The sequence below is a fragment of the Molothrus ater genome, unplaced genomic scaffold (assembly GCF_012460135.2).
Source record: "Molothrus ater isolate BHLD 08-10-18 breed brown headed cowbird unplaced genomic scaffold, BPBGC_Mater_1.1 matUn_MA560, whole genome shotgun sequence".
NCBI lineage: Eukaryota > Metazoa > Chordata > Aves > Passeriformes > Icteridae > Molothrus > Molothrus ater.
In genome coordinates, this window is record NW_023416734.1 from 81787 (window position 1) to 102429 (window position 20643).

The 20643-nt window shown below is 66.4% G+C and overlaps 3 protein-coding genes across 4 annotated transcripts; 2 read left to right on the forward strand and 1 right to left on the reverse strand.

The window, feature by feature from the left end:
- Nucleotides 1-82: 82 nt before the first annotated feature.
- ALDH16A1 (aldehyde dehydrogenase 16 family member A1) lies at nucleotides 83-7215 on the reverse strand. The gene is given in 18 exon segments (XM_036405912.2): nucleotides 83-341; nucleotides 560-682; nucleotides 1071-1247; nucleotides 1344-1518; nucleotides 1663-1740; nucleotides 2021-2082; nucleotides 2274-2349; nucleotides 2458-2516; nucleotides 2518-2595; nucleotides 2683-2787; nucleotides 3122-3313; nucleotides 4022-4156; nucleotides 4453-4643; nucleotides 4965-5042; nucleotides 5348-5508; nucleotides 5580-5706; nucleotides 6140-6242; nucleotides 6753-7215. Coding segments are annotated over 18 exon segments (2178 nt in total). The 5' UTR covers nucleotides 6849-7215; the 3' UTR covers nucleotides 83-179.
- Nucleotides 7216-10163: 2948 nt separating this feature from the next.
- Nucleotides 10164-15461, forward strand: PIH1D1 (PIH1 domain containing 1). 2 transcript variants are annotated; one of them, XM_036405913.2, is made up of 10 exons: nucleotides 10164-12640; nucleotides 12765-12849; nucleotides 12938-13001; nucleotides 13240-13434; nucleotides 13514-13575; nucleotides 13937-14021; nucleotides 14105-14198; nucleotides 14469-14601; nucleotides 14829-15029; nucleotides 15139-15461. In XM_036405913.2, the coding sequence occupies exons 2-10, from the start codon at nucleotides 12769-12771 to the stop codon at nucleotides 15172-15174; spliced, it is 951 nt and encodes a 316-aa protein (XP_036261806.1). In that variant the 5' UTR covers nucleotides 10164-12640; nucleotides 12765-12768; the 3' UTR covers nucleotides 15175-15461. The 2 variants fall into 2 exon arrangements, with proteins under 2 accessions (XP_036261806.1, XP_036261807.1); XM_036405914.2 differs by having other exon boundaries at nucleotides 10164-12606.
- A 71-nt stretch (nucleotides 15462-15532) lies between these two features.
- Nucleotides 15533-20390, forward strand: SLC17A7 (solute carrier family 17 member 7; the record flags this gene model as incomplete). Its single annotated transcript, XM_036405922.2, has 8 exons — nucleotides 15533-15789; nucleotides 16662-16893; nucleotides 17334-17452; nucleotides 17537-17651; nucleotides 18359-18446; nucleotides 18714-18800; nucleotides 19404-19543; nucleotides 20244-20390. Coding segments are annotated over exons 1-8 (990 nt in total), but the record flags the coding sequence as incomplete, so codon positions are not given.
- Between the last annotated feature and the right edge of the window lie 253 nt (nucleotides 20391-20643).

A 20643-nucleotide genomic window follows, 5' to 3' on the forward strand; every position in this document is an offset into this window, starting at 1 on the left:
CCCCAAATTGTCCCCCCGCAAAATGTTCCCCCCGCACTGCAGCCCGAGACCCCCCGGTCCCCCCCAAGGACAGGACAGCGGCTGCGGCTCGGAGCGCTTTATTGGGGCGGGGGTCCCGAGGGGCGGGGCTGGGGGGGCACAGGGCGAGGTCCGAATTCCCCGCAGATTTGGGGGGGGTCTCAGGGGGCGCCCCCCGGCAGCCAAAGGCAGCGGGGGCGGGTGCAGCGCAGCTCCAGCTCCCGCTCGGCGCCGGGGGGGAGATCCTGCCCCGGAGCCCCCAGGAGTCCCGCCGGGACCCCCCAGACGCAGGGGACGCTCACGGCAGAGGCCCAGTCGCAGTCCTGGGCGGGGGGGGACATGAGAGATGACAGCTGGGGACAGCCGGGGGCTGTGCCCCCCCACCCCAAACCCCCCCACAGCAGCCGCCCCACGACTCGGAACCCCCAAACGTCACAGCCCAGTGCCCACGCCCCTTCCCCCGCGTCCCCTCCGCTGTTCCCTTCCCCGTGTCCCCACATTGTCCCCCCCCGAAAATGTCCCGCACCGCCCCCGCACTCACCGCGTCCCCCCCGCACAGCCACAGCCCGTCCGGGCGCTGCCGCGCCAGGCGAGATCCGCTGCACCGGGAAGCCCCGGGCAGCACCGTCAGGGCCCCCGCCGGCAGCCCCGCGGCCACCAGAGCCTGGGGACACAGGGGAGGGGGCGCAGCGTCACCGGGGGGGGGTCCCGGGTGATGGAAGGGGACGGGGGGGGGGGGGGTCCCGGAAGGGTTCGGGGGGGAATGCGATGGGGAGCGGGGGGCACAGGGGAGGTCCTGGGGAGGCAAATGCGAGGTCCGGAGAGGGACATGGGCGGGTCACCCGGGGGTCAGGGGGCATCATGGGTGTCCCCGGGGAAGCACGAGAGGGTCTCGGAGGGGTTCGGGGAGGCACGCGATGGGGCACAGGAGAGGAGCATGGGGGACACAGGGGAGCTCCCGGGGGTCGCAGGGGGGACGTGGGGGTCACCCGAGGGTCAGGGGGCATCACAGGTGTCCCCCGGGGGGGCACGGGGGTGTCCCGGTTCCGCACCTTCCGCAGTCGCTGTGCGGCACCGGCGCCGCCAGAGGGCGCCACCACCACGACCGCGTTCCCGAGCGCCAGCGCCGGGAGGAGGAGCTCCAGCGCCAAGGAGCGTGGCCAGCCCCAGGCCACGCCCAGCACTCCCAGCGGCCGCCTTGTTAGCAGGGCCCGCCCCCCGGGCATCTCCTGCAGCAGGATTGGTCACGCCCGATCAGAGGCCGCGCCCACGCACCGAACAGACACACGCCTCCTTTCTGCCCCACCCCCTTTAACCACGCCCACCTGCACGGTCCCGCCCGCGCGCTCCGCTCGCTCCGCCCAGCGCAGCAGCGCCCCCCGCAGGCTCCCGCCGGTGTCGCTGCGGTCGCCGTCCTCGGGGGTCCCGGGACCCCCCGGCAGCGCCGCCGCCGCCCCCCGCAGCACCCGGGCCCGCGACGCCCCCGGCAGCCGCCCCCACCTGCGGGAAGGGAGGGCATCGGGGACCGAGCCCCCCTCCCCGAGGGGTCCCGAGGTCGGGGACACCCCTGGGAGGGTCGGGGACAGCCCTGGGGGGGTCGGGGACACCCCTAGGGGGGGGTCACCCACCCACCCCCGCACTCACCCTGGGGCGGCCCCGCGGGCGGCGGCCACGGCCTGGGCCAGCTCAGGATCACCGGGGTCATCCAGGGTCACCGAGGGGCTGGGAGGGGACAAAGAGGACAAAGGACACAGGGGTCAAAGGGCATGCCCGTGGGAGGGGCATCGGGGGCACCAGGACCCCCGCGAGAGGAACAATCGGGGGGGTCCTGAGGGGCACACGGGACCCTCTGGGGGGGCAGGATGGGGCTGGGACCACCCCGGGGGGGAGGAAGGGGATCCTGGGGTGCTAAACCAGTCCCAGTCTTGCTGTTCTTGTCCTGGGACCCCCCCAGTTTGGGGTCTCCATCCTGGAGAGGGGTCCCTGTCCCATCAGGAGGTACCTGAGCGGCTCCTCCACCTCGGGGGGCTGTTCCCAGGGGGGGCACCCAAATTCTCGCAGTGCCTAGAGGGAGTGCGGGGGGGGCAGAGCCCATCTGCAACGGCACAGGACCCCTCCCCCACCCTGGGGACCCCCAAAACCCATCCCAGTCCCCCCAGGACACCTCCACGTCCCTCCGGCTTCTCCAGGACCCCCCAAACCCCCCTGGACCCCTCCCAAACCCCCCCCAGAGCCCCCCCCTTGGTTCCCCCCACCTCATCCAGGTCGGTGCCCCCGGTGCTGGGGTCCAGCAGGTCCAGGGAGTTGAGGGACACCAGCCCCTGGGGCAGCCTGCGGAGGGGTCGGCGCTCAGTGACCAGGGGTCACTCCTGGCCTGGCCTCAGGGTCATGGGGTGGCGGTCACTCCTGCCCTCAGGGTCAGGGGGTGGCGGTGGTCACCTGTCTGCCGTGTCCAAGGCCACGGTGATGTCCTGGGCCCAGAGGGCAGCAGCAGCGGCCGTGGGGCAGCGCCGAGGCCACGGCCACGGCCTCGGAGGGGCCACGCACGGGCAGCAGCACCAGCACCGGCCCCGGGACCTGGGGGGGCAGGGGGCGCTCAGAGGGTCCCCAAAGGCACCCGCGACCCCCCCAGGGGCACCCAGGGGCCCCCCCAGGGGCACCCACCGGCTCCCGCAGGCACCGCGAGGTCGGGGCCACCCCCGAGATCAGCGTGGGGGGGTAGAAACGCTGCCCCCGCCCTGGCAGCGGCGGCAGAGGAACCTGGAAAACCTGGGGGAAAAAAAAAGGGTCCCAATGAGGGAGGGACGCTGGGAGTGACACCCAGGGCAGCCCTGAAGGGACCCACAATGTCCAGGAATCCCTGGACCTCCCCAAACCTCGGGAACCTCCAAATTTCTTCCCAGAAAACACCTCAAACTCCCTGCCACCCAACAGGAACCCTGGTGTCCAAAACCTCCAAATTTTCCCCACAAAACACCCCAAACTCCCCTCGCCAGCCCACCCCAATATCCAGGAACCCCCAAACCCCCCTACACCCCAAACCCCGCATCCCCCTCCCCACCTCGCAGCCCCTCAGTGCCACCCCCGTGTCCCCCTGTGTCACCTGCGCCCCCTCCTCCCGCGCCTCCCACAGCAGCTCCTCGGGCAGGGGGGTCTCTGGGGCCAGCGGCCCCACCTCGGTCCTGGGGTCCGTGGGGTCCCCCAGGCGCAGCCGCCCGAGCCGGGCCCGGAGCCGCCGCTCCAGCGGCGCTGCCACCGAGTCCTGGGCCAGGAGCACGCAGCCCCCCCTGGGCAGCTGGGGACAGCAGGGGACAGCATCAGGGACAGGCCAGGGAAACGCCAAACCGACCCCAAAAAAAACCAAATGCCTCCCGAAAATCCCCCACAAAAACCCCCCGAAAAACCCCCAAACCCTCAAAAAAACCCCAAAAGAAACCCAAACACCTCCTGAAAATCCCGCACAAAAACCTCCCAAAAATCCCCCACAAAAACCCCAAAAGAAACCAAAATGCCTCCTGAAAAATACCCCAAAACCTGTCAAAAAAAAAAAAAAAAAACTCAAAAGCTCCCTGAAACCTCCCCGAAAATGCCCCTGAAATCACCAAACCCCCACAAAATCCCAACAAAAAAAAAACATAAAAACCACAAAAACCCTCTGAAACGTCCCCAAAAGGCGTCCCCAAAAGAAATCCTGAAAAACCTGAGAAACCACCAGAACCCCCACAAACCCTCCCAAAAAATCCAAAAACCTCCTGAAACCTCCCCCAAGAAAAGCCAAAAAAATTCCTAAGAAACCACCAAATCCCAAAAAAAACCCCCAAAATCCCCTAAAACCTTCCAAAAAAAAAAACCAAAAAAAACCTGAAGAACCCCAAAATCCCCCAAAAAACCCCCTAAAATCTCCCCCCCAAAAAATCCCCCCAAATCCCCCACAAAAGCCCTCCCAAAAAAACCCCAAACCCCCCCAAACCCCTCCCCGAGGCCCCCAGGCCCCCAGCCCCACCGTGGCCGCAGCGGCGGCAGCGCTGTCCAGGTCGGCCGAGTCCAGGACGATGACAACGACACGGCCCCCCCGGGGACCCCCCCCCAGGCGCGGCCCCCGCAGCGGGGACCCCCAGAGGTGGCACCGGAGATCGTCCTGGGGATGGGGGACACAGGGACACGGGGACAGCTCATGGGGACAGGAACAGGAGACAGGGGACAGGGGACAGGGACAGGGCACGGGGACCCCCAGAGGTGGCACCGGAGATCGTCCTGGGGACAGGGACACGGATGTGGGGACAGGGAGAGGGGACAGGGTGTGGGGACAGGGACGTGGGGACCCCCAAAGGTGGCACCGCGGATCCTCCTGGGGACAGGGACAGAGACAGGGACCCCGCATTGGGGGGGTTGTCCCATTGTTGTTGTCCCCTCCTCTGGGCGTGTCCCCCGTACCTGCTCCGCCGCCCCGATCCAGGTGACCGCTCGGATCCCGGGGTGGTCGCGCAGGGCCTGGGGCAGCCCCGGGGGTCCCGCCAGGACGTTCAGGACCCCCGGGGGCAGCGCCGCCCCCTCCCCGCCCAGCTCCGCCAGCAGCAGCAGCGGCAGCACCGCCGCCGGGGGGGCCACGAGCACGGCCGCGTTCCCTGGGGGGGGCACCGGAACCGTGGGACCCCAACAGGGGCTGGGACCGCCCCCCCAGGGCTGGGACCCCAACAGGGACTGGGACCCCCCCCCAGGGCTGGGACCCGAACAGGGGCTGGGACCCCAAAAAAGGACACTGGGGCCCCCCCAGGGGCACCCTGAAAGGGATGAGGCCCCAAAAAGAAGGGACATTGGGACACCCCAAAACTGCAGGGACACCCCAGAAACTATGGGACCCCAAAAGAGACACGCCCCCAAGGACACTCCAAAACAGCTGTCCCTAGGGTCCCCATTTGTCCCCATTTGTTCCCCCCTGCACTCACCCATGGCCAGGAGTGGCCCCAGTTTCCAGAGCAGCTCAGGCAGCGAGCAGGGACCCACCAGGACCAGGGCCACCACCCCTGAGGGGACAGACATGGACACCATGGGGACACCATGGGGACACCCAGGGGACAGTGACACCATGGGGACAGGAAGCAGGGACTGGCCAGAACCAGGGCCACCACCCCTGGGGACACACAGGGGTCAGGGGACACCCAGAGGGGACAGGGAACACCGTGGGGACAGTGACACTCACCCACGGGATACCTTGGGGACCCTTTGGTGACAGTGGTACTCACTCAGGGGACACCCTTGGGGACAATGACACTCACCCAGGGGGTGTCAGAGGACACCTTGGGGACCTTTTGGGGACAATGGCACTCACCCAGGGGGCGCCACCCCCCCTCGGGCAGCTCCAGCCCCCGCAGTGGCCGCAGCCCCAGCGCCAGCTCAGCCCCGAGGGTCCAGCACAGGGGGCGCCCCCCGCCCAGGGCCAGCAGCGCCCCCAGGGCCACCCCGGGGTCACCCTCGAGTGTGGCGGCCAGCCTGGGGAGATAGAGGGGACAATGGGGTCACCTGGGGTCACCCAGGGTGACCCGGGGTCAGAGGTCACTCACCTGGCCAGGTGCTGCCCCCGCCGGGGCCCCCCCAGCCCCGCCCAGGCTTCAGCCGCTGCTGCCGCCGCTGCCACGGCCACGGCCACGTCCGAGCTGTCCCCGGCCGGCACCGCGGCCACCGTCCGGCCTGGGGACACAACAGAGGATGGACACTGACCACTGAGCTCTGACCCCAAAGCCCAACCCCAAACCCCAACTCCAGCTCCACGACCTTGCCCCAGTCCCTGACCCCTGACCCTGGTCTGCACCAGTGACCCCAAATCTTTGACCTCGACACTTTACCCCAATCCCTGTCCCTGTCCCCTCGGTGTCCCCTCAGTGTCCCTGTCCCCCCCCATACCCGTGGTGGCCTCGTGGCACTCAAGTCTCTCCCTGTCCCTGTCCCTCAGTGTCCCCATCCCTGTCCCCTGTGTGACCTCTCAGTTTCCCCTGTGTGTCCCGTACCTGTGGTAGCCTTGTGGCACTCGATGATCTCCCTGTCCCTGTCCCTGTCCCCTGTGTGTCCCCTCGGTGATCCCTGTCCTTCAGTGTCCCCTCAATGTCCCCTGTATGTCCCGTACCCGTGGTGGCCTCGTGGCACTCGAGGCTCTCCCTCCCCTCCGGTCTCAGCCAAGTCCCGTTCACGAAGTGTCCGAGGCTGCGCCCGTGGGACTCCAGCCACGCCTGGGGGGCAGGGGGGGACACAATGGGACCCCCGGGACCCCCAGGATCCCCCAGGGACCCCTCTGGGACCCCCAGCCCCAGCCCAGCCCTCCCCCATCCCCCAAACGACCTTGGGCCCATGGGGAGACTTTGACCCCGACGCACCCCACAGAACCCCGGGTTCCCCATGGGCTCCACCCATGGGACGCCCCCAGGACCCTCCAGGACGCCCCCAGGACCCATCTGGGACCCTCCAGGACCCACCAGAACCCCCCCATCCTCACGGGACCCCAAAAACCCACCCCAATTCCCCCCTGGTGCCTCCCCCTGCCCCATTATTTCCCTCGGGACCCCCCGCCCCAGACCCCTCCCAGTTCCTGAGGAGGCTCCCAAGAGCCCCCCAAGAGCCCCCCAAGACCCCCCTAAGATTCGGAGGGATGTCCCAGGACCCCCCGAGCACATCCGGACCCCCAGAACCCCCCCAGAGCCAACCCAGAGCCCACCCAGGGGGACCCCCAGGGACCCCCTCACCTCGCCCTGGTTGGACCTGCCGGGGATCGACCCCTCCTCCATGGTGGCGAAGATTTCGGGGACCGGGGGAGCCCCGAGGGCCGCCAGAGCCGCCATCACCGCCAGGACACCACCGAGACAGGCGGGGCGGGCCAGAGCGGCCCGGAAAACCACCGAGACGGGCGGGACGGGCCAGAGCGGCACCGGAACAACCGAGATTGACCGGAAATGGCCAGAGGGGCACAGGAACCACCGAGATTGACCGGATGTGGCTAGAGCGGGCCGGAACCACCGAGTATGACCGGATATGGCCAGAGCGGGACCGAAACCACCGAGATTGACTGGATATGGCCAGAGCGGTACATGAACAACCGAGATTGAGCGGAAATGGCTAGAGCGGCGGCGGAACCACCGAGATTGACCGGATATGGCCAGAGCGGCGCAGGAACCACCGAGATTTACCGGAAATGGCTAGAGCAGCGCCGAAACCACCGAGATTGACCGGAAGTGGCTAGAGCGGCGCCGGAACCACAGAGATTGACCGGATATGGCCAGAGCGGCGCCGCAACAACAGAGATTAACAGGATATGGCCAGAGCGGTACCTGAATAACCGAGATTGAGCGGAAATGGCTAGAGCGGCGGCGGAACCACCGAGACTGACCGGATGTGGCCAGAGCGGCACCGGAACAACCGAGATTGACCGGAAGTGGCTAGAGCGGCGCCGGAACAACCGAGATTGACCGGATACGGCCAGAGCGGCGCCGGAACCACCGAGATTAACAGGATATGGCCAGAGCGGTACCTGAATAACCGAGATTGAGCGGAAATGGCTAGAGCGGCGGCGGAACCACCGAGATTGACCGGATAAGGCCAGAGTGGCACCGGAACAACCGAGATTGACCGGAAGTGGCTAGAGCGGCGCCGGAACCACCGAGATTGACCGGATATGGCCAGAGCGGCACCGGAACCACAGAGGTTGACCGGAAATGGCCAGAGCGGCACCGGAACCACCGAGATTAACCGGAAATGGCCAGAGCGGCGCTGGAACAACCGAGATCAAGCGGAGGCGGCCAGAGCGGCGCCGGAACCACAGAGATCAAGCGGAATTGGACAAAGAGGCGCCGGAACCACAGAGATTGACCGGAAACGGCCAGGGCGGCACCGGAACCACCGAGAATGACTTCAAACGGCCAGAGCGGCGTCGGAACCACCGAGACTGAGCGGAAATGGCCAGAGCGGCGCAGGAACCACAGAGACTGACCGGATGTGGCCAGAGCGGCACCGGAACCACAGAGATTGACCAAAACGGCCAGAGCGGCGCCGAAACCAACGAGACGGAGCGGAAGTGGCTAGAGCGGCGGCGGAACCACTAAGATTTACCGGATGTGTCCAGAGCGGCACCGGAACCACGGAGATTGAGCGGAAATGGCTAGAGCGGCGCCGGAACCACGGAGATTGAGCGGAAGTGGCTAGAGCGGCGCCGGAACCACCGAGATTAACAGGATATGGCCAGAGCGGCGCCGGAACCACCGAGATGGAGCGGAAGTGGCTAGAGCGGCGCCGGAACCACCGAGATTGACCGGATATGGCCAGAGCGGCACCGGGACAACCGAGAATGACCGGAAATGGCCAGAGCGGAACCGGAACCACTGAGATTTACCGGAAATGGCCAGAGCGGCGCCGGAAAAACGGAGTCGGGGCAGCAGTGGCCAGAGCAGCCTCGGTAACCACCAAGTCGGAGCAGAAGTGTCTAGAGCGGCGCTGGAACAACCGAGATCAAGCGGAAGTGGCTAGAGCGGCGCCGGAACCACGGAGAATTTCCGGATATGGCCAGAGCGGCGCTGGAACCACCGAGATTGACCCGAAATGGCCAGAGCGGCACCGGAACTACCGAGATTTAGCGGAAGTGGCTAGAGCGGCGCCGGAACCACCGAGATTTGACGGAAATGGCTAGAGCGGCGCCGGAACCACCGAGATTTACCGGATGTGGCCAGAGCGGCGCCGGAACAACCGAGATTGACCGGAAATGGCCAGAGCGGCGCGGGAACCACCGAGATTTGACCGGAAGTGGCTAGAGCGGCCCGGGAACCACCGAGATTTACCGGATGTGGCCAGAGCGGCGCCGGAACCACCGAGATTTACCGGAAATGGCCAGAGCGGCACCGGAAAAAAACCGAGATTTACCGGAAATGGCCAGAGTGACGCCGGAACCACCGCGATTTACCGGAAATGGCCAGAGCGGCGTCGGAACCACCGAGACTGAGCGGAAATGGCCAGAGCGGCGCCGGAACCACCGAGACTGAGCGAAAGTGGCTAGAGCGGCGCCGGAACAACTGAGATTTAGCGGATGTGGCCAGAGCGGTACCGGAACCACCGAGATTGAGCGGAAGTGGCTAGAGCGGCGCCGGAACCACCGAGATTGACCGGAAATGGCCAGAGCGGCACCGGAACCACTGAGATTTACCGGAAATGGCCAGAGCGGCGCCGGAACAACCGAGACTGTGCGGACGTGGCTAGAGCAGCCTCGGTAACCACCGAGTCGGGGCAGAACTGGCCAGAGCGGCGCTGGAACAACCGAGATCAAGCGGATGCGGCCAGAGCGGCGCCGGAACCACCGAGATAAAGCGGAAGTGGCCAGAGAGGCGCCGGAACCACAGAGATTTACCGGATGTGGCCAGAGCGGCACCGGAACCAGCGAGATTAACCGGAAATGGCCAGAGCGGCGCCGGAACAACCGAGATAAAGCGGAAGTGGCCAGAGAGGCGCAGGAACCACAGAGATTTACCGGATGTGGCCAGAGCGGCACCGGAACCAGCGAGATTGACCGGAAATGGCCAGAGCGGCGCCGGAACCACCGAGATAAAGCGGATGTGGCCAGAGCGGCGCCGAATCCACAGAGATTGACCGGATATGGCCAGAGCGGCGCAGGAACCACCGAGATTTACCGGAAACGGCCAGAGCGGCGCCGGAACCACCGAGACTGAGCGAAAGTGGCTAGAGCGGCGCCGGAACAACTGAGATTTACCGGATGTGGCCAGAGCGGCACCGGAACCACCGAGATTGAGCGGAAGTGGCTAGAGCGGCGCCGGAACCACCGAGATTTACCGGAAATGGCCGGAGCGGCACCGGAACCACTGAGATTTACCGGAAATGGCCAGAGCGGCGCCGGAACAACCGAGACTGTGCGGACGTGGCTAGAGCAGCCTCGGTAACCACTGAGTCGGGGCCGAACTGGCCAGAGCGGCGCTGGAACAACCGAGATCAAGCGGATGCGGCCAGAGCGGCGCCGGAACCACCGAGATAAAGCGGAAGTGGCCGGAGAGGCGCCGGAACCACAGAGATTTACCGGATGTGGGCAGAGCGGCACCGGAACCAGCGAGATTAACCGGAAATGGCCAGAGCGGCGCCGGAACCACCGAGACTGAGCGGAAGTGGCTAGAGCGGCGCCGGAACGACCGAGATTGACCGGATGTGGCCAGAGCGGCACCGGAACCAGCGAGATTGACCGGAAATGGCCAGAGCGGCGCCGGAACAACCGAGATAAAGCGGAAGTGGCCAGAGAGGCGCCGGAACCACAGAGATTTACCGGATGTGGCCAGAGAGGCGCCGGAACCACAGAGATTTACCGGATGTGGCCAGAGCGGCACCGGAACCAGCGAGATTGACCGGAAATGGCCAGAGCGGCGCCGGAACCACCGAGATTTACCGGAAGTGGCCAGAGCGGCGCCGGAACCAACGAGATTTACCGGATGTGTCCAGAGCGGCGCCGGAACAACCGAGACTGTGCGGACGTGGCTAGAGCAGCCTCGGTAACCACCGAGTCGGGGCCGAACTGGCCAGAGCGGCGCTGGAACAACCGAGATCAAGCGGAGGCGGCCAGAGCGGCGCCGGGACCACCGAGATCAAGCGGAAGTGGCCAAAGAGGCGCCGGAACCACAGAGATTGACCGGAAACGGCCAGGGCGGCACCGGAAAAAAACCGAGATTGACCGGAAACGGCCAGAGCGGCGTCGGAACCACCGAGACTGAGCGGAAACGGCCAGAGCGGCGCCGGAACCACCGAGATTGACCGGATGTGGCCAGAGCGGCGCCGGAACCACCGAGATTGACCGGATGTGGCCAGAGCGGCGCCGAAACCACAGAGATTGACCGGATATGGCCAGAGCGGCGCAGGAACCACCGAGATTTACCGGAACCGGCCAGAGCGGCGCCGGAACCACCGAGACTGAGCGAAAGTGGCTAGAGCGGCGCCGGAACCACTGAGATTTACCGGATGTGGCCAGAGCGGCACCGGAACCACCGAGATTGACCGGAAGTGGCTAGAGCGGCGCCGGAACCACCGAGATTGACCGGAAATGGCCAGAGCGGCACCGGAACCACTGTGATTTACCGGAAATGGCCAGAGCGGCGCCGGAACAACCGAGACTGTGCGGACGTGGCTAGAGCAGCCTCGGTAACCACCGAGTCGGGGCCGAACTGGCCAGAGCGGCGCTAGAACAACCGAGATCAAGCGGATGCGGCCAGAGCGGCGCCGGAACCACCGAGATAAAGCGGAAGTGGCCAGAGAGGCGCCGGAACCACAGAGATTTACCGGATGTGGCCAGAGCGGCACCGGAACCAGCGAGATTAACCGGAAATGGCCAGAGCAGCGCCGGAACAACCGAGATAAAGCGGAAGTGGCCAGAGCGGCGCCGGAACCACCGAGATTGGACGGAAGTGTCTAGAGCGGCGCCGGAACCACCGAGATTTACCGGAAATGGCCAGAGCAGCGCCGGAACCACCGAGATCGGGCGGAGATGTCTAGAGCGGCGCCGGAACAATCGAGATTGACCGGAATTGGTCAGAGCGACATAGGAACCACAGAGATTGACCGGAAAGGCCAGAGCAGCGCCGGAACCACCGAGATCAAGCGGAGGTGGCTAGAGCGGCGCCGGAACCATCGAGATTTTCCGGATATGGCCAGAGCGGCGCCGGAACCACCGAGATTTACCCGAAATGGCCAGAGCGGCACCGGAACTACAGAGATTTAGCGGAAGTGGCTAGAGCGGCGCCGGAACCACCGAGATTGAGCGGAAGTGGCTAGAGCGGCGCCGGAACCACCGAGATTTGACGGAAATGGCTAGAGCGGCCCCGGAACCACCGAGATTTACCGGAAATGGCCAGAGCGGCGCCGGAACCACCGAGATTTACCGGAAATGGCCAGAGTGGCGCTGGTACCACCGAGATTTACCGGAACTGGGCAGAGCGCCACCGGAACCACCGAGATTGACCGGAAATGCCCAGAGTAGCGCCGGAACCACCGAGATTGGGCGGAAGTGTCTAGAGCGGCGCCGGAACAATCGAGATTGGCCGGAATTGGCCAGAGCGACATAGGAACCAGCGAGATTGACCGGAAATGGCCAGAGCAGCGCCGGAACCACCGAGATCAAGCGGAAGTGGCTAGAGCGGCGCCGGAACCATCGAGATTTTCCGGATATGGCCAGAGCGGCACCGGAACCACCGAGATTGACCCGAAATGGCCAGAGCGGCACCGGAACCACCGAAATTTGACGGAAATGGCTAGAGCGGCCCCGGAACCACCGAGATTTACCGGAAATTGCCAGATCGGCGCCGGAACCACCGAGATTGACCGGAAATGGCCAGAGCGGCGCCGGAACCACCGAGATTGACCGGAAATGGCCAGAGCGGCGCCGGTACCACCGAGATTTACCGGAACTGGGCAGAGCGGCACCGGAACCACTGAGAATGACCGGAAATGGTCAGAGCAGCGCCGGAACCACTGAGATTGAGCGGAAGTGGCTAGAGCGGCGCCGGAACCGTCAAAATTGACCGGAAATGGTTAGAGCGGCGCCGGAACCACCGAGACTGGGCGGAAGTGAGTAGAGCAGCCTCGGTAACCATGGAGACGGGTGCGTGCCGGAAGCGGAAGTGGCGGGTGGTGAAGGCGCGGTGAGGGCGGCCCGCGGGGGCCCGGAGCGGTTTCGGGGCTCTCAGGGGCTTCCCGGGGGCTCCCGGAGCTCTCGGTTCCCTCAGGGCCATGGCGGACCCGTCGCTGCTCTCGGCCGAGCTGGAGGCGGACGAGGAGGAGGAGGCGGCTCTGCGGCGGCTGCTGCTGCAGGTGGGCCCCGGAGCCGGCGCCGGTTCTGTTCCCGGTTCCGATCTCGATCCCGATCCCGGTTCTCACCCCCTCCCCCCGGTTCCCGCAGGTGGCCTCGGACCCTGAGGAGGCGCCGAGCCCCGTCCCCGCCCGGGCCGTGACCCCGCAGCCGGGTAGGGGGGCTCGGGTGGATTTTGGGGGGGCTCTGTTGGATTTTGGGGGGGCTCTGCTGGATTTTGGGGGGGGCTCTTTTGGATTTTGGGGGTTTGTGTTGGATTTCTATCCCCCCGGGTCTCTGTGTCAAGACCCGCGTGGCGGGCGGGGGGCTCTGGTGGATTTTGGCGCGTTTTGTTGGCTTTTGGTGCCTTTTGGGGGGTTCTCGGGGTTCCCCTGACCCCTGTTCCCCCCCAGGTCTCTGCGTCAAGACCCGCGTGGCGGGCGGGGGTCCCAAGGTGTTCCTCAACGTTTGCCACTCGCCCGAGGTGCCCCCCCCGCCCCCCGTGCCCCCCCCGGGGCTGCAGCAGCTCCTGCGGGACCCCCCCGGTCCCGGGGGCTCCTTCCGCATCCCCATGAGCCTGGGGGAGCCCCACGCCGAGCTCGACCGAGGTCAGAGACCCCTCCCCAAAAACCCCCGGACCCCCTGATCCCCCCGGGACCCTCCCCCAAACCTGCTCTGACCCCGCAGGGGGAAGGGGCTGCACGGCCTACGACGTGGTGGTGAACTCGGGCTTCTTCAGGACCCTCCAGGTGGGTCTGGGGGGTTAAATGGGGGTCTGGGGGCGTTAAATGGGGGTCAGGGGGTGAACTCTGGGTTCTTCAGGACCGTCCAGGTGGGGCTGGAGGGGAAATTGGGGGGGTTAAATAGGGGTCTGGGGGCTGCTGGGGGGCTTCTTCCGGACCCTACAGGTGGGGCTGGGGGTTTCTGGGACGCAAAATGGGGCTCTGGGGGGTGGTCTCAAGTACCTCCAGGTGGGTCAGGAGGGGGAATTGGGTCTGGGGTCTCCCTGCGGGGGGTCTTGGGGTTCTCTAGGTGGGTCACGGTGTAGAATTGGGTCTGGGATTTCCCTGGGGAGAGCTCAGGGTGTGAATTGGGTCTGGGGTCTCCCAGGCCGACCCCCTGTACCTTGAGTTCTTCCTGACCGTGGCCCTGGAGGGGCTGTCAGACAAGTACGGGGTGGAGCTGGAGCTTACAGGTGAGTCTGGGGGCTCTGGGGGGGGGCAAGACCCCTCCCCAAAATCCCCCCGACCCCCCGGGACCCCTCCCCAATCCCCCCAGGCTGGCGGGTGCTGCGGAACCGGCGCTGCCTCGGCTCCATCGCGGCCCAGAACATCCGGGCCCGACCCCAGCCCCGCATCCAGGAGCTGCCGGGGTGAGTGAGACCCTTCCCCAAAACACCCCCGAGACTCCTGGGACCCCTCCCCAAATATCCCTGGGACCCCTCCCCAAATAGCTTGGGACTCCCCCAGCCTGACCCCAGCCCCAGCCCCACATCCAGGAGCTGCCGAGGTGAGGGGGACCCCTCCCCAGATTAAACCAAATACTCTGGGACCCCTCCCCAAATATCCCTGGGACCCCCCAAAATACCCCCAAACACACCCAGAATCCCCCAGGCTGACCCTGGCCCTGGCCCCGCATCCAGGAGCTGCCGAGGTGAGGGGGACCCCCGGGACCCCTCCCCAAAAACCCCCGGGCCCCCCCCGTTTGTGGTCGTGGCCTCGCCCTCGGCTCAGGAGCCACAGGAGCTGCAGGCCCGGGTACACCTGGAACAGGTGGTGAGTGGGGAACTGGGGATACTGGGGAGAACTGGGGGGGACTGGGGGGAAACTGGGATGGAATGGGAGGGGCTGGGGGGGAGTGGGAGGGACTGGGGGCACTGGGGTGGACTGGGGGACATTGGGGGGCTGTGCTGGGAGGGGTCTCCACCATCCTTGGGGGGTAGAGGGACAATGGGGAGGGGTCGGGGGCGCAGTGGGCGTGTCCTAACGTTATCCCCGCCCAGGAGGGGGCGGGCTCTCTGTGGCTGGGGCTGAGCGAGGAGCGGCTGCTGCTGCTGCGCCCTGCGCCGCCGCCGGGGGGCGCTGCCGGTGCCGCTCCCGAGGGTCCGCCGGGCCGCCAGGGGGCGCTGCTGGAGCTGGGGCTGCCACCGCGCATGCGCGCCGACCCCGCGCGGTGCCGCGCGCGCTTCCACCGCCGCTCCAAGGTAACCATGGCAACCTACGGGGAGAGACACGCCCCTTCTCCACCGGGGACACGCCCCCTTTCTACCGGGGACACGCCCCCCCGCTGACCCATGGCCACGCCCTCTGCAGGTTCTCACCGTGACGATGCCGCTGCTGCGAGCATGAGGGACCCTCCGTAAAAACCCACCCGGGACCCTCAAAATCCCACCCGGGACCTCCCAGGACCCTCCTGGACCCCCCCAGGACCCCCAAGACTCCCACAGGACCCCTAGACCTCTTTGGGGCCGTTCTCAGGATGCTCCTGAGCCCCCCCAACCACTCAGGGACCCCCTTCAGAACACCCCTGATCTCCCCAGGATTATCCAGGACCCCCCCAGATCCCTCATGATCTCTCAGTCCCCTCCCCTTCCCCTTTTTTTGGTACAAAAGCCCCCAATAAAGCCAAACTCGCAGCTTGTGCTCTGATTGGTCAGTGTCCCCCGCCTCCCCCCCCCCCCGGTGGCCCCCCCCCGGCGCAGGGGGGGATTTGGGGGGGGCTGGGGGGGATTTGGGGGGATTTAGGGCTGATCCGGACCGGGGGGGCCGGGGGGGCGCCCAGAGCTGCCCTGGAGAGGCCCCGAGAGCGGCGCCGGGCCCGGGGGGCTGCGGGCAGGGGGGCGGGGGGGATTCTGGGGGGGTCCCGGGGGTCCCGCGGTGACGATGGAGCCCTGAGGCAGCGATGGAGTTCAACAAGGAGGAGTTCAGGAGGCAGCTGGGGGCCGGGCTGGGCCGGCTGCACCGGTGAGACCCCGGGATGGGGACCCTGGGATGGGGACCCTGGGGATGGGGCTGGGCAGGGGTCCTGGCGGGGGCTGGGGGGTCTTTATGAGGGGCTGAGGGCCAGGCTGGGCCGGCTGCACCAGTGAGACCCCCGGGATGGGGCTGGGGGCCTGGGGGGACATTGGGGTCTGCGGGGGTCACTGGGGGCCAGGCTGGGGCAGCTGCACTGGTGAGACCCCCGGGATGGGGACCCCGGGATGGGGACCCCGGGATGGGGCTGGGGAGGGGGGCTGAGGGTTCTGGGTGAGCCCTGGGGAGGCTTGGGGGGGCCAGGTTTTCTGGAAAGATTTGGGGGTGGTCAAGTTTGGGGGCATTTTGGGCGTCTTGGGTTTGCCAGGAGTTTTGGGGGGTCAGGTTTTGAGGGGGGGGTCACGTTTGCCGAGGGGGATTTGGGGTCAGGTTTTGAGGGGGGGTCAGGTTTGCCGGGGGGGATTTGGGGTTGGGTTTTGTGGGGGTTTTTGGGGTCTTAGGTTTGCCGGGGGGGAATTGGGGTCGGGTTTTGTGGGGGTTTTCGGGGCTCTCGGGTGCCCCCCCCGTGTCACCTCCCACGCTCGTGTCCGTGCCACGCGTGTCCCCAGCCCGGCCCCTCCCCTGTCCCCGTGTCCCCCCTGCATTTCCCCTCCCGGCTGTCGCCGCCACCGCGGGGATTAGAGAGGGATTTAATCGGCGGCGGGGGGGACACGGGGGGGACACGGGGGGGACAGGGGGACATGGCAGAGGAGAAAGGGACATAGTGACACAGGGAGGGGCACATGGGGGACACGAGGGGGGGGAAGGGACAGTGGGGGAACACTGGGGACACAGGGGTGACGCTGCGGGCCACGGCCGCGCAGGTTCCTGGAGCGGCGCCAGGATGACCCCGAGAGCCTGGAGCTGAGCTCGGGGGGGCTCTCGGGCGGGACCCCCACGGCGCCGCGGCCCCCAGTGCTGGACTGCACCTTCTGCGGGCTGCCCCGGCGCTACGGCATCGCCATCCTCTGCGGCATCGGCTTCTGCATCAGCTTCGGCATCCGCTGCAACCTGGGCGTGGCCGTGGTCAGCATGGTCAACCCCGCCCACGGGCAGGTGAGGGGTCAGCCCCGCCCACGGGCAGGTGAGGGGGCGCCTGTGGGCTCAGCAGGGTCATCTGTGGGCTCAGCAGGGTCAACCCCGCCCACAGGCAGGTCTGGGGGCACTTGTGCAGGTGTGGGGTCAGCCCCGCCCACAGACGGGTGAGGGGGCACCTGTGGGGTCAGCTCTGGGCCACCTCTGGGGTCAGGTGTGGGGTCACCTCCGGGGTCAGGTGTGGGGTCAGCTTTGGGGTCAGTTGGGATAGATGTGGGGATACTGTGGAGACACAGACAGGGGGATACACACCTGCCCAGGGCGTGTCCAGGGCGCGTCTGGGGCATGTCCAGGGCATGTCCAGGGCGTGTCCAGGGTGTGCCTGGGGCGTGTCCAGGGCGTGTCCAGGGTGTGTCCAGGGCGTGTCCCCCGCCCCACCGACCCCTCCCCGCCGTCCCCAGCGCGCCCAGTTCAACTGGGACCCCGAGACCGTGGGGATGATCCACGGCTCCTTCTTCTGGGGCTACATCGTCACCCAGATCCCCGGCGGCTTCATCGCCCAGAAATTCGCCGCCAACAGGTGAGCTCCGCCCGGGGGCGGGGCCGGGGGCGGGGCCCGCGCCAGGTGTGTCCCCAGGTGTCACCGGGGCGTCCCCTGCCGCAGGGTGTTCGGCCTGGCCATCGTGTCCACCTCGGTGCTGAACATGCTGATCCCGTCGGCCGCGCGCGCCCACGTGGGCTGCGTCATCGCCGTGCGCGTCATGCAGGGCCTGGTGGAGGTAAATAGGGGATTTTGGGGTGAATTTGGGGCATTTTGGGTGCGTTGGGGGCTGCGTCATTGCCCTGCACGTCATGCAGGGCCTGGTGGAGGTAAAGAGAGGATTTTGGGGTGAATTTGGGGCATTTTGGGTGCGTTGGGGGATGCGTCATTGCCCTGCGCGTCATGCAGGGCCTGGTAGAGGCAAAGAGGGGATTTTGGGGTGAATTTGGGGGGTTTTGGGTGCGGTGGAGGCTGCGTCATCACCCTGCGCGTCATGCAGGGCCTGGTGGAGGCAAAGAGGGGATTTTGGGGTGAATTTGGAGGGTTTTGGGTCTGTTTGGGGCTGCGTTATCACTGTGCACATCATGCAGGGCCTGGTCGAGGAGGAGAGGAGGGGATTTTGGGGCAATTTTGGGGCTTTTTGGGTGCGTTTGGTGTGTTTTTACGGTGGTTTTGGGGTATTCTGGCGTGGTTTAGGATAGGTTTTGCTGTTCAGGAGCTGAGGTTGGGGCGTGGCCATGGTTGGGTGTGTCCTTGTCCATCAAGGCACAGCTGTGTAGGTGTGGCCAGGGTTGGGTGTGTCCCTGCCCATCAAGGTGTGGCCGGGTGGGCGTGGCCAGGGTTGGGTGTGTCCCTGCCCATCAAGATGTGGCCGGGTGGGCGTGGCGCTGTCGGATGTGTCCCGTGGGCGTGTCCCGCGCTGACCCCGCCCCTTTTCCCGGGCAGGGCGTGACCTACCCCGCCTGTCACGGCATCTGGAGCAAGTGGGCGCCGCCCCTGGAGCGGAGCCGGCTGGCAACCACGGCCTTCTGCGGTAATGGGGGGTCCGGGGGGTCACCGAGGGGTCCGGGGGGTCACCGAGGGGTCTGGGGGCTTCGGGGGCTCTGGGGGCTCTCAGGGGGTGTCCCGGGGGGTTGGGGTCCCACTGACCCCTCCTCACCCCCCAGGTTCATGCATGGGGGCCGTGGTGGCCCCGCCCCTGCCGGGGTCCCAGGGGCTGGGGGCGGCACGGGGGGGGTCCCAGGGACATGGGGGGGTTTGGGGGGTCCCTGGGGGTCCCCAGTGACCCCTGCCCCCCCAGGGTCGTATGCAGGAGCCGTGGTGGCCATGCCCCTGGCCGGGGTCCTGGTGCAGTACACGGGCTGGAGCTCCGTGTTCTACGTCTACGGTGAGACCCCCGCCCACCTTGGGACCCCCCCTGGGACCCCCCCTGGGACCCCCTGAGAGCCCCCCCGGGCCCCCCACCCACCCTGGGACCCCCGCCCACGCCGGGACCCCGTGAGAGCCCCCCCGGGACCCCCCGGGACCCCCCACCCACCCTGGGACCCCCTGGGACCCCCCCTGAAACCCCTCAGAAACCCTGAGACCCCCTGGGAGCCCCTCGAGACCCCCAGAACCCTCCCAAACCGGGGACCCCCGCCCATCCCGGGACCCCCTGAGACCCCCTGACCCCTCCTAAATCTCACCTGGGAGCCCATCCCAGTTCCCCCAGTAACCCCAGTTCCGCCAGGCAGTTTCGGGGTGCTCTGGTACCATTCCCGCTGCCTCCATTGACCATTCCCAGTATCCCCAGTATCCCCAGTATAACCATTACCCCCAGGCAGTTTCGGGGCGCTCTGGTATCTCTCCCACTGCCCCCATTGACCGTTCCCAGTGCTCCCAGTGCTCCCAGTATAACCATTACCCCCAGGCAGTTTCGGGGTGCTCTGGTGCCACTCCCACTGCCCCCACTGACCATTCCCAGTGCTCCCAGTATAACCATTACCCCCAGGCAGTTTCGGGGTGCTCTGGTACATGTTCTGGGTGCTGGTGTCCTACGAGAGCCCGGCCCAGCACCCGACGATCTCCCCCGAGGAGAGGAAATACATCGAGGAGAGCATCGGGGAGAGCGTGGGCAGCAACCCCTTACTGGTCAGACTGGGATGGAATGGGAGGCACTGGGAGAACTGGGATCGCACTGGGGGTGGTCAGGGATGGCCTGGGGGTGTCCTGGAGATGGTCAGAGGTGGACAGGGGTGGCCTGGGAATGGTCAAGGGTGGTCAGGGGTGGCCGGGGTCACTCTGGGGGTGTCCTGGGGGTGACCAGGGGTGGCCAGCGGTGTCCTGGGGGTGACCAGGGGTGGTCAGGGGTGGCCTGGGGGTGACCGCGGGTGCTCAGGGGTGGTCAGGGGGTGTCCTGGAGATGACCAGGGGTGACCAGGGGTGGCCGGGGTCACTCTGGGGGTGTCCTGGGGGTGGCCTGGGGTGGTCAGGCATGGTCAGGGGTGGCCGGGGGTGGCCAGGGTCACTCTGGGGGTGTCCTGGGGGTGGTCAGGGGTGGCCAGGGGTGGCCGGGGTCACTCTGGGGGTGTCCTGGAGATGACCAGAGGTGGCCTGGGGTGGTCAGGGGTGGCCGGGGTCACTCTGGGGGTGTCCTGGGGGTGGTCAGGGGTGGCCAGGGGTGGCTGGGGTCACTCTGGGGGTGTCCTGGAGATGACCAGGGGTGGCCTGGGGTGGTCAGGGGTGGCCGGGGTCACTCTGGGGGTGTCCTGGGGGTGGTCAGGGGTGGCCAGGGGTGGCCGGGGTCACTCTGGGGGTGTCCTGGGGGTCAGCTGTCCCCCCCTGCCCGCAGCTGGCCACGCCCTGGCGCCAGTTCTTCACCTCCATGCCCGTCTACGCCATCATCGTGGCCAACTTCTGCCGCAGCTGGACCTTCTACCTGCTGCTCATCAGCCAGCCCGCCTACTTCGAGGAGGTCTTCGGGTTTGAGATCAGCAAGGTGGGCCCAAAATAACCCCCAAAAATCTAAAACCAGCCCAAAAAATACACACTTAATAAATCCCTCAAAAGATCCCAAAAAACACCCTAAAAAACCACCCAAAAATACCCCCAAAACACCCAAAAGCCACAGAAAACAGCCCAAAAACCATCCAAAAAAAACCACCCCAAAAACCATGTGAAACACCCCAAAAACTAATAATTAAATTTAATAATAACAATCAAGTTTAAATAACTTATTTAAAGATAATTTA

Coding starts and splice junctions, on each gene's coding strand:
- PIH1D1 (XM_036405913.2), top strand. CDS start 12,769: ATGGCGGACCCGTCGCTGCTCTCGGCCGAGCTGGAGGCGGACGAGGAG. Junction 14,199..14,468: donor CGCATCCAGGAGCTGCCGGG/GTGAGTGAGACC, acceptor CCCCGCATCCAG/GAGCTGCCGAGGTGAGGGGG. Junction 15,030..15,138: donor GCTTCCACCGCCGCTCCAAG/GTAACCATGGCA, acceptor CGCCCTCTGCAG/GTTCTCACCGTGACGATGCC.